The sequence below is a fragment of the Trachypithecus francoisi genome, unplaced genomic scaffold (assembly GCF_009764315.1).
Source record: "Trachypithecus francoisi isolate TF-2019V2 unplaced genomic scaffold, Tfra_2.0 Lachesis_group11, whole genome shotgun sequence".
In the NCBI taxonomy this organism is placed as follows: domain Eukaryota; kingdom Metazoa; phylum Chordata; class Mammalia; order Primates; family Cercopithecidae; genus Trachypithecus; species Trachypithecus francoisi.
Window position 1 is genome coordinate 8,777,208 of NW_022681456.1, and position 17,282 is coordinate 8,794,489.

Consider the following 17,282-nt stretch of genomic DNA (forward strand, 5'->3'; position numbering starts at 1 on the left):
TGTGTGTGGTGGGCGAGAGGCATGCCAGTGGGGCCTGCCGCTGCAGTGGGTCAGGCTCTGTGTGTGGTGAGCGAGAGGCATGCCAGTGGGGCCTGGGCACGTATCCAGCTGGTAGGGCCTGGGGCTGCTGTCAGCCCCAGAGAGGCCAGATTGTTTCTGTGTCTTAAATGTCCACTGGGTGGTTTCTGGTGTGTATTTCATTATAGGCTGCAAAAGAAGCTTTACTGAGACTGTGTGATTCCCCCCGCATTTTATTTAATTTTGATATGATACACATAACCTGAAGCTCACCATTCTAACCACTGGAAAGTGAACATCTCAGGGGCATTGAGTACATCTGCATTGGTGTGCAACCCTCCCCACTGGCTAGTTCCGGAACTTTTTCTCACCCCAGATGGAAATCCCATACCCATTAGCAATCCCTCCCAGGGCCCCGCCCCAGCCCTGCCAGCCCCTGGCAGCCACTAATGCCCTCTCTGTCTCTGTGGATTGGCCTGTTCCGGGCGTTTCCAATGAATGGCATCCTACAGTGTGTGGCCTTTTGTGTCTGGCTCCTTTCTCAGAGCGTGATGGTTCTGAGGTTCATCTGAGTAGCTTTGTATGGCTGAATAATATTCCATCACCTGCGTGGGCCACATTTTGTCAGTCGTTCATCTCTTGGGGATGTGCGGATTGTTTCCGTGTGGCTGTTGTGAAGAGTGCTGCTTTGAGCATTTCTGTAAAATTATACGAGATTTTTAATCATACGTGAGTCCCTGGGATCTTAGCCCGTTGGCTGGGAGATTGCCTAGAGCACCCATCCATTGGAGGACTCCGCGTGGATGTCCCCAAATGGTCAGCCCGGGGTCCCACCGCCTCTCCATCCCCTCTCATGTCTCCTGCTGTCACCACCACCTCTTCACCGGTGACCCCCCCCCATTGCCTGAGAACTGGGAGACAGCGCCTGTCCTCTCTTTGCCTTCTGGAAGGGCAGATCCGGAGGCTGGGAGGACGGCTGGGGATGACTCACTGGCAGAGAGGAGCCCATGTCCCACCATCTCAAGGTTGGGTTCTCAGTGACGACAGTGAGCTCATCCTGGGTTCTGCCCGTGGAGATGGCAGTGAGAGTCCTCTGGGGGCCGTGCACGTGGAGGCCCTGCTCAGTGACATTTGTAATGATGCTGTGAGCAGCAGCGTGCTCGTCTGCCGTGAATTACAGCAATCTGGACAATTACTGCTCAGGGTGGCTGCTAATGGCTGTGTGTTCCAGGCGGTGGCAGGAGGGAGCGGGGGTGGGGCGGGGAGACAGGTGCTGGCAGCCCCCAGCAACTCCTCCATAGGGGGTCGGGGTGGAGAAGCTAGGAAAGTTCTGGAGCCCCCGCCTAGAAAACCAAGAGTTAGGAAAAAGGACTGGAGAAGCGGCTATTGCTGAGGCAGATGGTCTCCGCCCATCCTTTACCCATCATTTCAGCAACACAGTGCCTAACCCTCTGTATGGCAGGGGCACTCAGGAATGAGCCAGCCCCACCCCTCCCTCGGGGAGCCTGGGCAGATAAGCGGCCAGGTTTCCCCAGGGCCTTCGGACCGCAGCCTGCCTGAAGCCTCTGCAAGACTTGAGCAGCATGGCCCTGGAGGATGAGCAGCAGTGGGGCCCCATCCCTCGGGAGAAACCAAGTCTCAACCCCTGGATGTTTCCGCTGTGTGACCTCAGGCAAGCTGGTCAACCTCTCTGTGCCTCAGTTTCTTCATCTGTACAGTGGGAGTCAAGGAGCACCCACTGTGTGTTTCCTGTGGCTGCCATAATAAAGGGTCATGAACTGGGTGGCTTAAAATAAATGTATTCTCTCACCCTTCTGGAGGTGAGAAGTCCGAGTTGAAGGCACCCGAGAGGCCGCCTTCCCTCCAGAGGCCCTGGGGAGGAGCCTGCCTTGCCTCCCCCAGCCCCTGGCGCCTGCCGGCAGCCTTGGCGGTCCTTGGCTCATGACCGTGTCCCTCCAGGCTCTGCCTTCGTCTTTGTGTGCCTTTCTCCCTGGTGTCTCTATCCACATTTCCCTCTCCTTACAAGGACCCACCCCAATCCAGTATGACCCCATGTTGACTTGATCACATCTGCAAGCATCCTTTTTCCAAATAAGGTCACATCATAGGTTCTGGTGGACATGAAGCATTGGGGGATGCTCTCCAACCCAGCACACCCCCCTTCATGGGGTTTTGGTGAACGTACGCGGAAGAGCTGAGGGCAGTGCCACCTGGGGCATACTGACTTCCCCATCACTTTGTAGCCACAAGCAGCTCCTTAGCCCCCGACCTCGGCCTGGCCCATCTGTTTCACCCTCAGTTTCCCTTGTACTCTCGGATGAGGCAGAGATGCTACCTCCCAGAGGCACCTTAAAGGCGGAGCGAGCCACATAGGTACAGTCCTTGGTATACAGTAGCCACTCAAGTGGCAGGCTGTCAGCTCAGGGCGCAGTCTCTGGACCTTGCTCCCTAGGTTTGGGTCCCAGCTCTGCCTCCTGCAGAGTCTGACCCTGAGCAGGTGCCTGCACCTCGGGGCCTCAGCCCCCCGCCACCTCTGTCTTCGCCCCGGAGATGGGGGTCGGAGGTAAGTCACCGGCCAAGCAAATGTACAGTGACAATTGGAGGAACTTCCATGGTGCTGGGGGCCGCCACTCAGAGGGCTCCCCAGAGGAAGGGGCTGACACCCAGAGCATGAAATAATAGTGAATATCACCCAATAACACCGTGGAGGCCGTCCTGCGTGCCGGGCACTGCTGGAAGCTTTGTGTGTATGAAGTCACTTCATCTCTACCAACCTGACTAGGAGGTAGGCGCTGTTACTACTTCTGTTATTCAAATGAAGATACCGAGGCCCAGAGAGGTTTAGTGAGCAGCCCAGGGTCACACAGCTGTGAAGTGGTAGAGCTGGGATTTGAACCCAGGCATTCCACTTGCAGAGTAGGAATGGGGTTGGTGTGAGGGCTGAATGAGTTAGTCCATGAGCCAAGCTGTTGACCAGATAACAAAGGCAGGATAGGCATGTGCAAAGGCCCCGTGGCAGAGGCAGTGTAGCCCTGTGAGAAGTGATTGAAGCCCAGAAGGTAGAGGGACCACCGGGAGCCTGGCCTTGCCAGCCTGGGATAGAGTTTAACTATTACCCTAGAGCGTGGGAGGCCACTGGGGAGGGGCTGGGGACATCATGGCTGTAGGGTTTCGGGTGGGCAAGTGAGCACCTTCCCTTCTTGTGTGCACGGAGCTGTGGCAGCCTGCCCTGAGGCTCACGCTGCTTGGGGACGGAGAATGTTCAGGAGGCAGCTTCCCCAGGAATCGGGTAGCTCTGGGGAGCTGGCCGCCTGCCCTCAGGCCCAGCGCCACATGGGGAAGGAGGGGCAGGGCAGGAGCAGGGCTGGGATGAGGGACTTGGTTCCCCTGGGAAAGGTCAGCCTGGCCTGGCTTGGAAGCCCAACCCAGCAGTGCGAGAGGCCCGCGGCTCTGCTGGCAGCTCCTCCAGGCCCCAGCCCTCTTCTCTGGCGGCAGAGAACCTGCTGTGGAGCGGGTGGGGAGGCTCCTGGTCACACCATTGTCACACCATTCTAGACCAGGAGTAAGCTCTGGCCCGCCTCTGGGCCGCCAGTCTTTCCCAGCTTCCAGGGAGCGGCCCACAGTGGGAGGACATGAAAGACCAGGCCCTGGTGGCTCCGGTGAGCCCAGGCAGACCCCAGAGGCCTCCCCCAGGAGCTCCAGCTGCCTTGCCTAATGGCCTTACCACTTTCCACAGGAGCGAGGCAGGAACCACTCATTGCTATGCGCGTGGGCTGGCCTGACGGGCTTTTATGGATGAAGCATCTAAGGCGTGGGAAGGGGAGGGGTGAGCCCCCAGTCCTGGAGCCTGGAGAGCAGGACCTCCCCCATTGCATGTCCACAGGGAAAGCCTTGGGCTGTGCCCACCATGGGCCCCCCAAAAGAGGAGCGCCTGTGTACTTGGCTGCACAAAGCTGCCAGAGCTTAACAGTGGGGTGGGCGGGCCAGTAGGCAGTGCTGCTGCTCCTGGGTTTGGGTCTGCCCGGCTACTTCCTGGTGCAGCTGTCCATCAGGGCCCGGCAGGAGGCAACACTCGGGGTGTGTGACTCAGGAGGGGTGGTATACCAGGCAGGGATGGTGCAGTGCCTCGGGGCTTGCGTCCAAGGAGACTGTCACCACATGTGGTCTGAAGAGAGATCACTAGGGAGGGCGTGTGTCTGGGGCTGGTTGGCCTCCCGGCCGGATATATTACAATCTGTTGTGATGGTTTGGAAGGAGGAGAAAGTTGGGGTTTCTGCAGGAACTTGGGGTACAGCCAGACACAGGGGCAAGGTCTGGACCACACTCTTGCTCCTGTCAGCACCCTTGAAGATGAGATCAGGCATCGACAAGCCCCTCTTCCCTCCTGCGGGAGACCCATGAATTCGCATCCACATGGCTCCTGACTCAGGGAAGGAGCACCTGGCGGTTGATGCGGTCGTAATGATGCCTGTTGTCACGTGGCGAGGCTGGTACTCACGAGCAAGGCAGGCCCCCCACACGCATGTGTACACATGCACGCATACACACGACTTCTGCTTTGCACAGGAGAAGACCAAGGCCGGAGGGAGAGCCAGTGCTCACCTAGCACACTGCGGTGGACATGGGGCATGGGGTGGGCTGTCTGACCCCCCAGGCTGGCTTCCTGCTTTGCTCTGCTCCGTAGGAAAACGTGACATTGAAGGGTGTAATGTAGCACTTCCGGAAATGGTAGGCGAGACAGCGCCAGGTCGTACGCAGGTGACTTTATTTCATCTTAATGAGTCTGGTTTTTTTTTTTTTGAGAGCTGGGAGAAGACGTAGCTTGTTCACATTGTACCTATGATTTACGGGTATAATTGCTGATGCGGAGGCTAAGACAGATAGCAAGGCTGACTTTTGAAAGAGTAGATGGAGAGAAAAGAGTGGGGAGGTGCAAGTCCAGGTGTCATGTTATCCAGCCAACATCCTGATGGGATTTCAGTATGGCAGGAGTTGGGGAAGCCCTGACAAGACACTCAGGAGGTGCCTGGCCTGTCAGGGGTGTCAACGTGGAGGCACCGTCCATGTGGAACACCCCCAGGGCTTGGGGTTTCCGAAATGAGGAAGTGGCATGACTCAGGCCCAAGACGGCTGGTTCTTTCCTTCCCAACTTTGATAGGGTTTTGGGCAGAACATGCTGAGTGTCTCAGGGAAAAGGACAGCTAGAGGGCAGTGGTCAATGCCCCCCTCTGGCAGGCAGCCTGTGAGTCTTCATGGAAGGGGCGGGAAACATCCAGGCTGGAGGTGACTGGCTGGGGTGTGGAGAGCGAGTGTGTTTCCAGAGTTGGGGGCGGACTTCCAAGAGAAAACAGCGGCGACATCCCCAGATTCAGATGGGTGGCTGTGTGGTCCCCTCGGAGTCCTAGCTGTGGGTGCAGGTCTGCAGACCCTTGGAGAAAAGCAGCTTGGGAGCATCTGAGCAGGGCCGCAGGCCTCCCTAAGGGCCGGAGCACCTGAGCCGAGGAGGCTGAGTCCTGGCCCCCACAAGAACAGCTCGTCATGGGCCCCCAGATAACATGTGGGGCGCTGCCCCATGGGTGCCCAGAGCAGGATTAGCCAAGAGGAGCCCCAAGCACCTACCCCTGTGGCCACCAGGCCCCTGCGCCTGTCTCTCCGCTCTGTCTGTGACTCAGACCTCCTGGCTGGACTTCCTGTCTTGGTCAATTTCACTTCCTAGTTCCTGCCTCCTGCCTTCTTCAGAATGAAACTCCTTCCTTAGAAATTAGAAGTAGGGTCGGAGAATCCAGACCACAGGGCATGGTGGCAGAATCTACCATCTCCGCCCTGGCACAGAGTGTGGGGGGCATGTGCCTGGGTGTCAAGGGGGATACCCCAGCCTCTTTTGGGAGGGTGCAGAGCTAAACCCACAGCCCCCTCTTCCTTTGCAAGCTCCTTACCAGGGACCCAGACGGGTGGCAACAATGCCCAGGGTGCCCAGCAGGCCCCAGACACCTGCCGATGAGCAGTGGAATGAGGGAGCTAATTTCAGAGGCGGCAAAAGCTATGAAGATGATCAAACCCTGGGATGGCAGGGCGACGGGGGGTTCGCTTTGGAGGGGCGGGCAAAGAAGGGCTCTCTGAGGAGCCATCACTTGAGCCAAGACCAGAGGGAGGACGAGGCACATCCGTGAGAAAGCCGTGGAGGTGGCAGGAGCAGCCAGTGCAAAGGCCCTGGGGCATACACGAGTGACCCAGGGAGAGGCTGGGCGGGTGCATGGAGCTGGCTCCATAAGGGTTGCCCAGGCCGTCCTAGGGCCTTTGGATTTTATTCCAAGAGCTTCAGGTGGTCGCTGGAAGATTTTAAGCAGAGGATGATTTGATGGGGTTGGCATCCTTAAAAGTGCACTGAGACCTCCCCTGCAGAGGATGGAGGGTGGGACTCAGGTGGAGAGGCCCAGAGCCCCGATGTGGTTGAGGTTTGTTGCCCTCCCCTGGCATCATGCCCCAGGATGAGGGCTGGGGCATTCCAGAGACACCTTCTGCTCCCCAGGTTTTCAGGGGCAGGATGGAAGGGCTGGGGGTTAAAGGCAAAAGCAGGTTAATGATCCCAGAGTCAGGGAAGTCGGTCGTGACCTGAATCTAGGCTCCAAAGTTCAGCTCAGTTAACTTTCAACCTCCCGGGAGGCTCCCTGGCATTTCTGACAGTGTTCCTTCATGGCTGCAGGGGCTCTCAGAGGACGAAACGGGCAGGTGTTGTCCCGAGATCCCCCAGCAGCAGAGGGCCCTTTGGGGACCCCAAATCCCCAAATCCTTCCCCCTACCCTAAATGGTTGAAGGTCTTGTGTGCACCTGACAAAGGCTCGTCAAATCCCAGGCTCCCTTTGGAATGCGAGACCAGCCCTGCTGCCCACCCATAGCCCCCCGATGGAGGGCTCGGTCGGCCTCGGCAGCATCAGGCCAGGCAGGGGACAGAGCTCAGGTGGAACTGACACGGAGAGTTGGGGGACGGGTTGAGGGGATGACGGCGGAAGAAGCTGTTTGCTCCCCGTCTGCCGGGGGTGGAGAAGCTCTGTTTTTCTGGAACCCTCATCTGTTCTTACCACTGCTGACGCCGCCACCGCCGCGGATGGGGAGAGAGGGAGGGGAAGCCAGTGCCAAGTTGGCCCGCCCCTTGTGAACCTGGGCCTCTGCCACGCTCCCCCGCCCGCCCGCCCGCCCGCCGCGAGCCTCCGTCTGGAGGTCACATTCAGTCCTGCCGCGTCTTGCTGGGTCAGGCAGCAGGAAGATCAGAGCTGAGCCCGGCTGCGGGTGACACGGCTGCCCTGCTGGACCTGGGTCCTTGGATTTTGCCCGGCCCGGGGGTCTGTGGGCCCTGGCCGGCACTGCTCGCTGAGCGTCCGCACTGGGCACATTGGTGCTGGAGGAGCTCGGCACGCGGCGCCCCAGCGATGCCTGGCCCAGGGGTGCCCCACACGCACCACTGACAACTTCCCACCACCCACCACCCTCGGGGAAGGGCACCTCGCGCGCCCACAGCGGCTTGGGGACAGCGTCAGAGGTGGCAGCAGCCGCTGGAGGAGCCCCGGGCCACCACAGGCAGGCGGGCTTGCAAGGAGCTGCCTCCCGCCCCTCTCGAGCCAGCCTCCGCCCGCCGCGTCCCTCCCTCCCTCGCTCCCTCCCTCCCTCCCTCCTTCCCTCACCGTGGGACGGAGAAGGATGTGAGGCTGAGCTGAGCCGCCAGCAGACGCCAGCCAGCAGCCTCGCAGAGCCGGCCGCGGCCGCCCAGCCTGCCGGCCCACTTCTCTGGGCCCGCTCCCCGGGGCATCTTCCCAGCCCTATGTTTCCGGAAAACTTGGCCGAGGGGGAGACGCGGATGAGAGGATGTGAGTGAGTGGTCCTGGGGAGGGGATGGGGGACTGCGGGTGCAGGGACAGGGACCGCAACGTGGCCGTCTGGGATTTGAGGCTGGGCAGCTGAGGCAGCTGGGGAGTTGGAGTTCTGGGCCCCTGGAGTGGATGGGGGTCCCAGCCCATCCTTTCCCCCGTGCCTCTCCCCTCTCTCCCTGCTGGGCTGAGGCTCTCCTGGAAGCAGGGGTGGGACCTGGATCTGTGCCTGGGAAGGTCTGTGATGCTCTGTGCAGAGGGGGTTTCTCCAGGTGGACGGGGGCTTCAAGCTGGGTCTGGCAGGGTGGGCTCCAAGGCACGGTGGGGTGGAAAGTCCTTCTTCCTGTGCCCGGCACCCTCTGCCTGGGCTTCCCAAAACAGAAACCAGAGGAAGCCAGTGCCAGCCTGCCCCTACCCCGAGGCCCTGGCCGGCGCTAATGGAACACCCACTCTGGCCCCTCACAGGGCAGTTAAGGAAACTGAGGCCGGAGAGCAGAAGGGCTGGCCGAGATTGCTGGTGAGCTCTGGCTAGGTGCCCGGGTGACTCTGCCCATTGCTCCTTTGGGAGCCACGTGTTTTCAGGAAGGACTGGGTGACCCCCATCCCCACCTCCATCCCCTCTCCCCTGCCCTCAACCCTCTCCCACTGCCCCCATGATCGGAGTTAATTAGGGTCCCCAACCCCCAGCCAGGCTCCTAGCTACCTCCTTATTTATTGACTGAGTTTGGAAATGTCAACCTCCCCAGCGTCGTCGGGCCACCCCCCAGGCTCTCCATGCCCACCCAACCCGGCAGGCCCAGATGGGAGACCCGCCCTCTCCCACCCGGGTTCCGGGCCTGTGATCCCTCTGGCCCGGCGTGTTTGCCTGGGCTCTCTTGGCCCTGGCTGGGGAAATATAAATAAACGCACGGCCCCGTCCACCAGGTTCTGGAAGTGGCAGCTGCTGCTGGCGCGGGCGGAGGGAAAGGTCAGGGGCCGGGTGCCACTTGATCCCACGCCCCGGCCCTCCCCTTCTGCGCCTGTCCTTGAGGAACCCTGAGGAGCGGGCCGTGAGGCCACGTGGCTCCCAGGGCCACAGCGGGCGAGCAGATGGCCTGTCAGTCAGTGCCACCCCCACGCCACAGGGGCCAGAGGACCCGGAGGGCAGGAAGTCTGGGGCCCCATGCCCGCGTTGCCCGCCTTGGCTGGTCCTCTAAGCTTGGGTGAGTTGGCGGGACCCTCTGAAATCTCCCCAGGAGATTTCCCCCTCCTGGGGATGGGAAAATGGTCACAGCCATGACAGCAAGGATGAGACAGAACCAAGTCTTTGAAGGGCTTTGCAAACTCTGTGTCACTCAGCCGTGCCATGGGCTGGTGTGTTGATGTTTCTGCTGCTGTTATTTTATTTGCATTAGAGCCTTGTGTGTAGCAGGCAGGCAGCCGGCACGTGGGTGGGTAGGTGGGTGGGTAGGTGGATGGATGAATGAAGGAAGGAAGGAAGGAAGGAAGGAAGGAGGGAGGGAGGGAAGAAAGGAAGGAAGGAATGAAGGAATGAATGAAAATGCCAACACAGACGGCTGCCCCTCGGCTCCACGACCCCTGAACCATTTTAGCTGGAGCTTGGCTTGCAGATTGATTTGATTCAAGGAAAATGGTCAAAAACTTCATTATGGGAAATCCTTCATTAAAGTCCTTACAAGTATAGCTCCAGCTCAGGGAGGCTGCCAAGTCCCGAGCTACGTGATTCAGCCTTGGGGCCTGCTGCCCTGGAGGGGCACCCTCTTGCCGCACATCCCCCTAGGTCAGGAGCGCTCCCTGTCTCTCCCACAGCCCTGGGAAAGTGGGCAGGCCCTACCTGCACGGGCTGGCTGGGCCATACAAGGTCACGCCGCTGGAGACACAGGCATAAATATAGAGCTGCCTGGCCTGTGCCTGTGTGTGCCACAGCTCGCCGGGCAGATGGGCCGAGACCGGGGGCTTGGCTTCCCAGGCGCTGCCTCCGGTGCAGCAGGGGCTGTGTTTCTGCTGAGCCTGGTGTTTGTGGCCTTGAAACTAGAACGTGGGGGGTGGCATGCCGCTCTGGCCTGAGACCTGGGGATGGAGGGAACTTTTTCTGCCAGTTCGTGGAGGGTCTCTTCCCACAGCAGGAGATCTGTGAGGCTGAGAGAACCTCCTGGTGGTGCGGGTTGGGGTTTGAGAGCAAATTCCAGCTGCCCAACCCGGCCTGGTGGGCCTCGAGTCCCGAGTGGGCCTTTAGGGGCCCTTAGGGAGTTTGGGCCCTGGAGGTGCCCCAGTTAACCTGGGCCCGGAGGCTCCTGGCCCCAGCTCACTCCCACCCTGACCTCCACCCTCCCATCCCCTGCTCACCACGTCCCTTCCTTTCCCTGGGCCAGTGTGGCCGGAAAACAACCGTCTCCCGAGGCCTCGCCTGCAGCTGTGAGCGAGTGTCAGGGCTGGGTCACGTCGGCCGCCCTCCCGCCCAGCTTGGGGGAGGCAGGAGAGGTGGGGCCTGGGCAGAGGCTGTGCATCCTGGACATTCACAGCCCTCCGCCCCCAGACTTCTGCGCGGTGGCTCGGTGGGGCTTCACCTGTCGCTTTTGGCTCCTCCAGCCCAGGCCTTTCCCATGCATCCTGGCCTGGAGTCAAGTGACTGAGAAACCAGACCCCAGAGGCCAGCCCTACCACCCTCTAGTACCTTCCCCGCCAGGGGACACGTGGCCCATCGCTGTCTCTTCTTCCCGAGGTCCTGGGCCTGAGCAGGGAGCCCCAGGCTGGGTTTCTGCTCCAGGCCCGTTTGCCCCCCAGGCCATGTACGCAGGCCCCCTCTGCCTGCCGGGCCTGGCCGCCCCTCACTGCCCTCCTCTCCCGAGACAGGTCTCCTGGAACACGGCCGCAACTGGTCGGCCATCGCCCGGATGGTGGGCTCCAAGACTGTGTCGCAGTGTAAGAACTTCTACTTCAACTACAAGAAGAGGCAGAACCTCGATGAGATCTTGCAGCAGCACAAGCTGAAGATGGTGAGTCCATAGCCGCCTGCGCCGCGCCTCCGGGGGCTGGGAGAGGAGCCCAGCCTGCCTCAGGAGGTGTCTCTGCACCCCAGGAGGCATGAGCCAGGGAGGGGCTGTTATGCCGCCTTGTTAGAACTCAGCTTCTGGGGGTTCAAGCCTGGGAGTGCCCCGAGATGGCTGTAGCCCGCAATGCTGCTGTGTGTCCCTGCCCTGGAGAAGGACCAGGCCAGGCTGCCCTCCACCCCCACCCTGACCCTGCTCCGATCAGACAGACACCTCTGGGGGCCCTCAGCCCCAGCTCAGGGTGTGGGGGAAGGAGCGCGGTGGACCAGACTGACTCAGCCAGGAATTCAGGCTGTCAGCGCGTTGGAATGAGGACCCGGAGGCAAATGGGTCCTGAGCGAGCAGCTCCCCCGCCCCATTTGACCTCATAGCTTTAGGGCTGCTGTGGCGGGGGAGGGACAGGTCTAGGGGGCGGGGAGCGGACATCTCAGCCCCAGCATCCTGGAGGGCTTGAGGCAGGCCCCGGGAGGCTGAGACCCTTCCCTCCTGCACGAGCACAGAAGGTGCAGGCCCGCCTCGCTGTCTAATGGCCTCCAGGGAAAAGCCGCTTCTTCCACAGCTGTTTCTGGGAATCAAGGAGCATTTTGAGGGAGACCTCTGCTGCTTTCCCTCTCTCCTTCACTACCTCTCTCCTTCCCTTCCTCCCTCCTTTCTCCCTCTTTGACACGCTTGCCAAGCATTTTAGAGCTGGGGAAACTGAGGCTTAGCCAGGCTCATATGCAACTGAATTGGGATTTGTGCGCACAGTTATGAGATCAGCACCCACGCCCTTCATCGCTAGGCTACATGTTTCCTCACTGATACAGAAGCACGAGGGAGGGGTTGCACAGCTCCCCTCCCCGCCTCCCCACCAAACCATGATGTGGGGCTGCCTTGCGCCTGGGTGTAAAGTGTATACAGTGTGTTTCAGACAGGCCATGCTGAACTGCTCCCTCCCTGCAACCTGCCGAGGCCCAGAGAGGGTGAGCAGGCTATGAGGTCACACAGCCTGCAGTGGGAGGGCCAGGTATAGCCTTGCCCTATTTGAACTCTGCCCAAGCACTGTGCAGAATTTAAGGACATCCTTCCACCCTCCCAAGTGGGTTCTTTGTGAGTCATGTGTGCGCGCGGCTGCTGGTGGCTCCGGGACTGAGGGGGCACAGTCCCACGGCCCTGTGGTCAGTGCTGAAATCCACCCTCTGGCCTCAGGGAGGCCCCTCCCTGTCACTTCCAGTTAAGCAGTGCCCCACGTGCCCTCCACATCAGCCCCTGGGATTTGTCCCCAGAGCTCAGGGCTTCAGGCAGCGCCCTCTTCTTCTGGATGCTTTGGGCTTTCTGGTTGGGTGTAGAGGAAGGCACCGTGTCTGGCTGAATGTGCAGACCTCTGTTCCTAACACCTGCTGAGGTCCCTTATGGCAAAGAGGACCCATGCCACAGCAGCCTGGGGGCGCAGAAGGGGGCCTGGGCCGGGTAGGGGGATGTTGTGGGCCATTGATTCTGTCAGCCAGGTCAGGAGTCTGAAGTGGTCCATCCGGGATGACTCAGGGGCAGGGGTTTGGCCCTGAGCATCTCCCTAGGCACAAAAAGGGCCTCCTGGTTTCTCCCCAGCCTTCCTTTCTTTGTCTCCCTCTTCACCCTGCCTCCCCCTTACCCCGCCTCCCGCTCCGGGGCCCCCTCCGCCTGTCCCCCTCACCCCATGACCACAGGCGTCTCCTCCCCTGCAGCCTGCTGCCACACAGCCTGGCTTTCCAGGCTTCCGCAGGGTGTGGCCCTACTGTACCCCCAGAGACTCCAAAACCTGAGAGTGGCTTGGAGGACCAGAGACCCCAGCATGGTGAACCGTCCAATTAGGCCCAGGGCGAGACTGGGGTCAAGGCCCAGCTTGTGGATTTGGGCACCCCTGTGACCTTGGGCAGTGAATTCTGGCTTCTAAGCCTCAGTTTCCCCATCTGTAAAGTATGGGAATAACAGTTCTTATCCAGGAGGTCCTGTGAGGAGTGAACGAGTGATTACCTGTGAGGACCTTCGTGCCTGCCAGAGGGGCAATGCTCTGGGAAGGCGACCTGCCCTAGTGACTCTTACTGCTGTGGTTATTATTATTTTATCTTGACGCCATCTACCGCCTTCTCAGGGCTGCCTGAGACCCCCTCCTTTTTTTTTTTTTTTGAGTTGGAAGGTTTTATTAGACTAGGAGATTTGTGGGAGGTATGGGCACTGGGCCAAGGTGGCATGGGCCATGCTCAAGGCACCCTGTCGTGTGTAGTAACCACCAATGAAGCTGCTGGCATGGACAAACATGCAGCCGGCGATCCCACTGACGAGGGCCCTTCTTGAATGGTGTGTGCAGGCACAGCCACAGTGTGCTATGGGTTGGGAGCAGGGACTGGGCCCAGGAGACCTGAGTTTGAATGTAGGCTCTGCCACCTACTAGCTGTGTGGCCTTGGCGAAGTGACCAGTGCTCTCTGTGCCTCAGTTTCCCCACCTGTGAAATGGGGACAATAATGAAACCCACCTCAAAGGGCTGTTGTGGCAATGCACTGGGTGGCTGCCTACAGAGCGCTTGGAACGCGGCCTAGTGTGCCCCATGCACTCTGCTAGTGAGAGCTGTGATAATGCTGATGGTGACGCGCTCACGATTGATTGATTGATTCATCCATTCATTCAAAGAGGCACTCCAGAAGGATGGTGCAAAGCAGGGCTTTGGAGCTGGTGGCTTCGCACCCCAGCTCTGCTGCTTAGTGACTGGGTCCAAGGATACTGGGCTTCACTTCACCTCTCTGTGCCTCCGTTTCCACCTCTGTAAAATGGGGCTAAGAAAGGGACCCAGTCATAGGGCTATTGAAGAACAAGTGTGTTTCTTTTTGTAAAGGGTGGTGCCTGTTCCTTGGTCAGCCCTCAAGAAGCATCCAGTATTATTCTCACTGTCCATTCAGCAACCCCTTATTGAGTGCCTGCTGTATCCCAGGGAAGCGATGGCAGGTGCCCTGAGGGCAGAGGAATGGATGGGCTTTTCCTGCTGGGCTGAGGAGCTGACACTTCGTTAGTGGACCGTGGAGGGAGTGGAGGCTACATGAAAGGATTCTGAGCCGAGGCACAGCCCCCATCCAGGGCTGGACTCAAGGTGGGCCGTCCTAGTGCCAATGAGAGTGATTCTGAGCCGAGTGACACAGCTGATAAAGAGGGTGGCCCTTCTGTCCCCTGATGCTGAAGACTCTAGAGGTGTGGGCAGGAGGGGACCCTGAGAACCAGGTTGGGACCTGGATGAGAATGAGTGATTCGGGAGTGTGCAGTTGGTTCTCGCTCCTGGCCCACCTTGAAGGAGCACCCTCCTATCGACGGCTGCAGAGAAAGCAGAGCAGATGCAGGGACCCATCATAGGAAGCGGGGCTCAGGCCAGGCCAGCTGTCTTGACAGTGGCCGCTCTTGCTGCAGTGGTGAGCTTCCCGTCGCTGCAGTATGCAAGCAGGTCTCACCAGGAGAGGTGCCGCTGAACCTGGTGACCTCCGCCTCCTGCCCCTCCCCTGTGCCTTTCAGTCCCAGGGAGGAGGGCACATCCCAGTGAATCCTAACGCAGTAACAGCCACCTCTGGCTGCTGGCCCAACCCTGTCTGGAGTACAGGAAGACATGTCACCCTTGGCCAGAGAAGGAAGGAGTGGGGGAGCAGAGGGTCAGTGGGGGTCCCCTCCTGCCTTGCACCAGGCCTGGCCCGAGTGTGGCCACAGGCGACGTCAGCAGGAAGCAGGATCTGGCGGACAGGCGGGCGGGGTATGTCCCGGAGTTATGTAACACTTGGCCTCAGTGTCTTCTGCGAGGTTTCCCTCCGCCTCCTTATGGCCGAAGGTTACCCTTTTCTCCCATCTGTGAATGCAGGCCCCTCGGGCTCGGCTTCCATGTTCCTCAGTCTCTGTCCTCCTCAGCCTTGGCCCGGCCCCGCCTTGTTTTCTGCTGTTAATCTCTTCTACCTGAGGCTGCACAGGCCTGCAGAGAGATGGTCCGGCCAGGAAATGTTTGAACCTGGCCTGCGTTCAAATCTGGGCTCCTCGACTCATGAGCTGTGTGGTCTTGTGCATGTGTCTGCCTCTCTGAGCCGCTGTCCCTGTCTATCGGTTCATTCATCTAAAGACGTAGTTACAGAGCATCTGTTCTGTGCCAGACACTGTTCCCGGTATGGTGGGAATATAGCAGAGAACAAAGATCCCAGCCCTTGAGGAACTGGTGCGAGAGACAGGTTCGCACACTCAATTTCAGAATGGAGTCTGAAGATGCTATGAGAGGAATGTAGTAGAAAATGATGGATGGTGGAGGTGGGAGGGATGAGCTAATGATGGAGTGATCAGGGAAGACCTCTCTGATGTCTGAGCTAAGGCCCGAAGGAGGTGAGGAAGTGAGTTATGCAGATATCTGGGGCAAGGGTGTCCAGGCAGAGGAACAGCCGGTGCAGAGGCCCTCTGGCTAGGAGGGCAATGTGTTTGTAGCACAGTCCCTGAGGAGAGAAGAGGGGAGAGCAGCTTGGAGAGGCAGGCGGGGTCCAGGACTGGATCACACAGGGCCATGTGGATGGAGGGAGGATTTGGGAATTTTATCTAGGTGTTGGAGAGTTTGAAGCAGGGGGTGGCATGCCCTGATATGCAGAGCAGCTGTGCAGATCCAATAAATTAATACCAGAAACCGCTTGGCACATAGTAGGTGCTTAGTAAACATCAGCCGTAATGACCGATGCCATCACCAGCATCTCCTATTCCACACACACCAGATCCCACAGTGCTGGACCATGTGTGTAAGGATTAACTGTAACTCCTGGGACTCTCCCTGAGACCCAGCCTTGTGGGGATTCAGGGTGTTGGCACCATCCTGTTCTGCTGCCTCAGAGACCCCACCCTGCCCCCCACAGAGAGACCTTGCTCGCCAGGATGGTGAGTGCCACGAGCAGGCCGACAGGAGACCCCTGTTCCCTGCGAGACTCTGAGTATCTCCCATGTCCCAGCCACTGCCCGGGCAGCTCAAGGCACCCAGCCCTGAGTCTTGCCTGAGCCTCTGTCTGCCAAAAATAGATTCGGGAAGCAGGGGCAGCCTTCGGCCGCAGCCGCAGAACCCACATGCCACCACTTTCTCAGGCCGCCACAGGCTCGAACTCTCCTGGGAGATGCTCAGGGTTCGGGGCAGGGCTGGGCCTGGGCCCAGGACATGTGCGGGGTTGCAGAGCTGGGCATCCCCGTGGGCCCTGTGGGCACTGGCAGGGGCAGGGCTGTGGCCCTCCGGCCGACTGTTGGTGACGGAAACTGTGACTAACGGACAAGCAGACGTTTCCCTTTTCCTCCCTGCGTTCCAAGCGGCTGTGCTCAGAGGAACCCTGTTTGCTCAGGAAGAAGGCAGGACAGGAAGTGATCCCATTCCCTGCCTGTGGCTGGGGCTTGGAGCCTGAGAACCCCTCTCCTCCCCTTCATGAGGCCCAGCTCCAGCCTGGCCATGGTGAAGGGCGGGGGTGGGCAGGGCCCACCTGGCATTTGCCCGAGAGCGGGCTGCGTGGTCTGGATGTCAGGCAGCTTTTTCTTGGAATCTGGGCACACCAGTGCAGAGGGATGTGTGATTCCCTGTGGCTGCCGCAAGGAAGTACCACAGAGCGGTACAAACAGCAGGGATGTATTCTCTTCCAATTCTGGAGGCCAGACGTCTGGAATCCGTGGCCGCAGGGTTGTGCTCACGTTCAAGGCTGCAGGGGAGCCTCTTGCATCTTCCAGTGACTGCTGGCAGTTCATGCCATTCCTTGGCTTGTGGCTGCATCCCTCCACATGTGTCTCGGCTGCCACAGGGTCTTCATGCCCCTGAATCCGTATTTCCCTCTTCTTCCATGACGGTCAGTCCTGTTGGATTTAGGGCCCACCCCACTCCAGTGTGGCATCATCTTAACTAATGACATCTGCAGGATCCCGTTTGTAAGTAAGGTCACAGTCTGAGGTTCTGGGTTGATGTGAACTTTGGGGACACCATTCAACACAAGATCCCAGGCCTTGAGGAACTGGTGCGAGAGACAGTTTCGCACACTCAATTTCAGAATGGAGTCTGAAGATGCTATGAGAGGAATGTAGTAGAAAATGATGGATGGTGGAGGTGGGAGGGATGAGCTAATGATGGAGTGATCAGGGAAGACCTCTCTGATGTCTGAGCTAAGGCCCGAAGGAGGTGAGGAAGTGAGTTATGCAGATATCTGGATATAGAGGGCTCTTGGCTGAGAGCTGTAGGTACCTCCAGGTGTGGCAGAGGCCCCGCCTCTTTCTCAGCAACCCCAGAGGGATCAGGCTGCTGCCGCTCCTGTCACACCAGGCTGTGGTAGGCACCCCCCAGTGTCTTTCCAGTCCCCCTGGGAGTCCTCA

The 17,282-nt window shown here is 59.4% G+C and overlaps 1 protein-coding gene across 1 annotated transcript in view; it reads left to right on the forward strand.

Annotated features, from left to right (window-relative positions):
• The window catches only part of NCOR2 (nuclear receptor corepressor 2), a 166,272-nt gene that overhangs the window by 96,315 nt on the left and 52,675 nt on the right, over nt 1-17,282 (forward strand). The window contains 1 exon segment of the mRNA XM_033220138.1: nt 10,734-10,876. Coding sequence (XP_033076029.1) covers nt 10,734-10,876 — 143 coding nt within the window.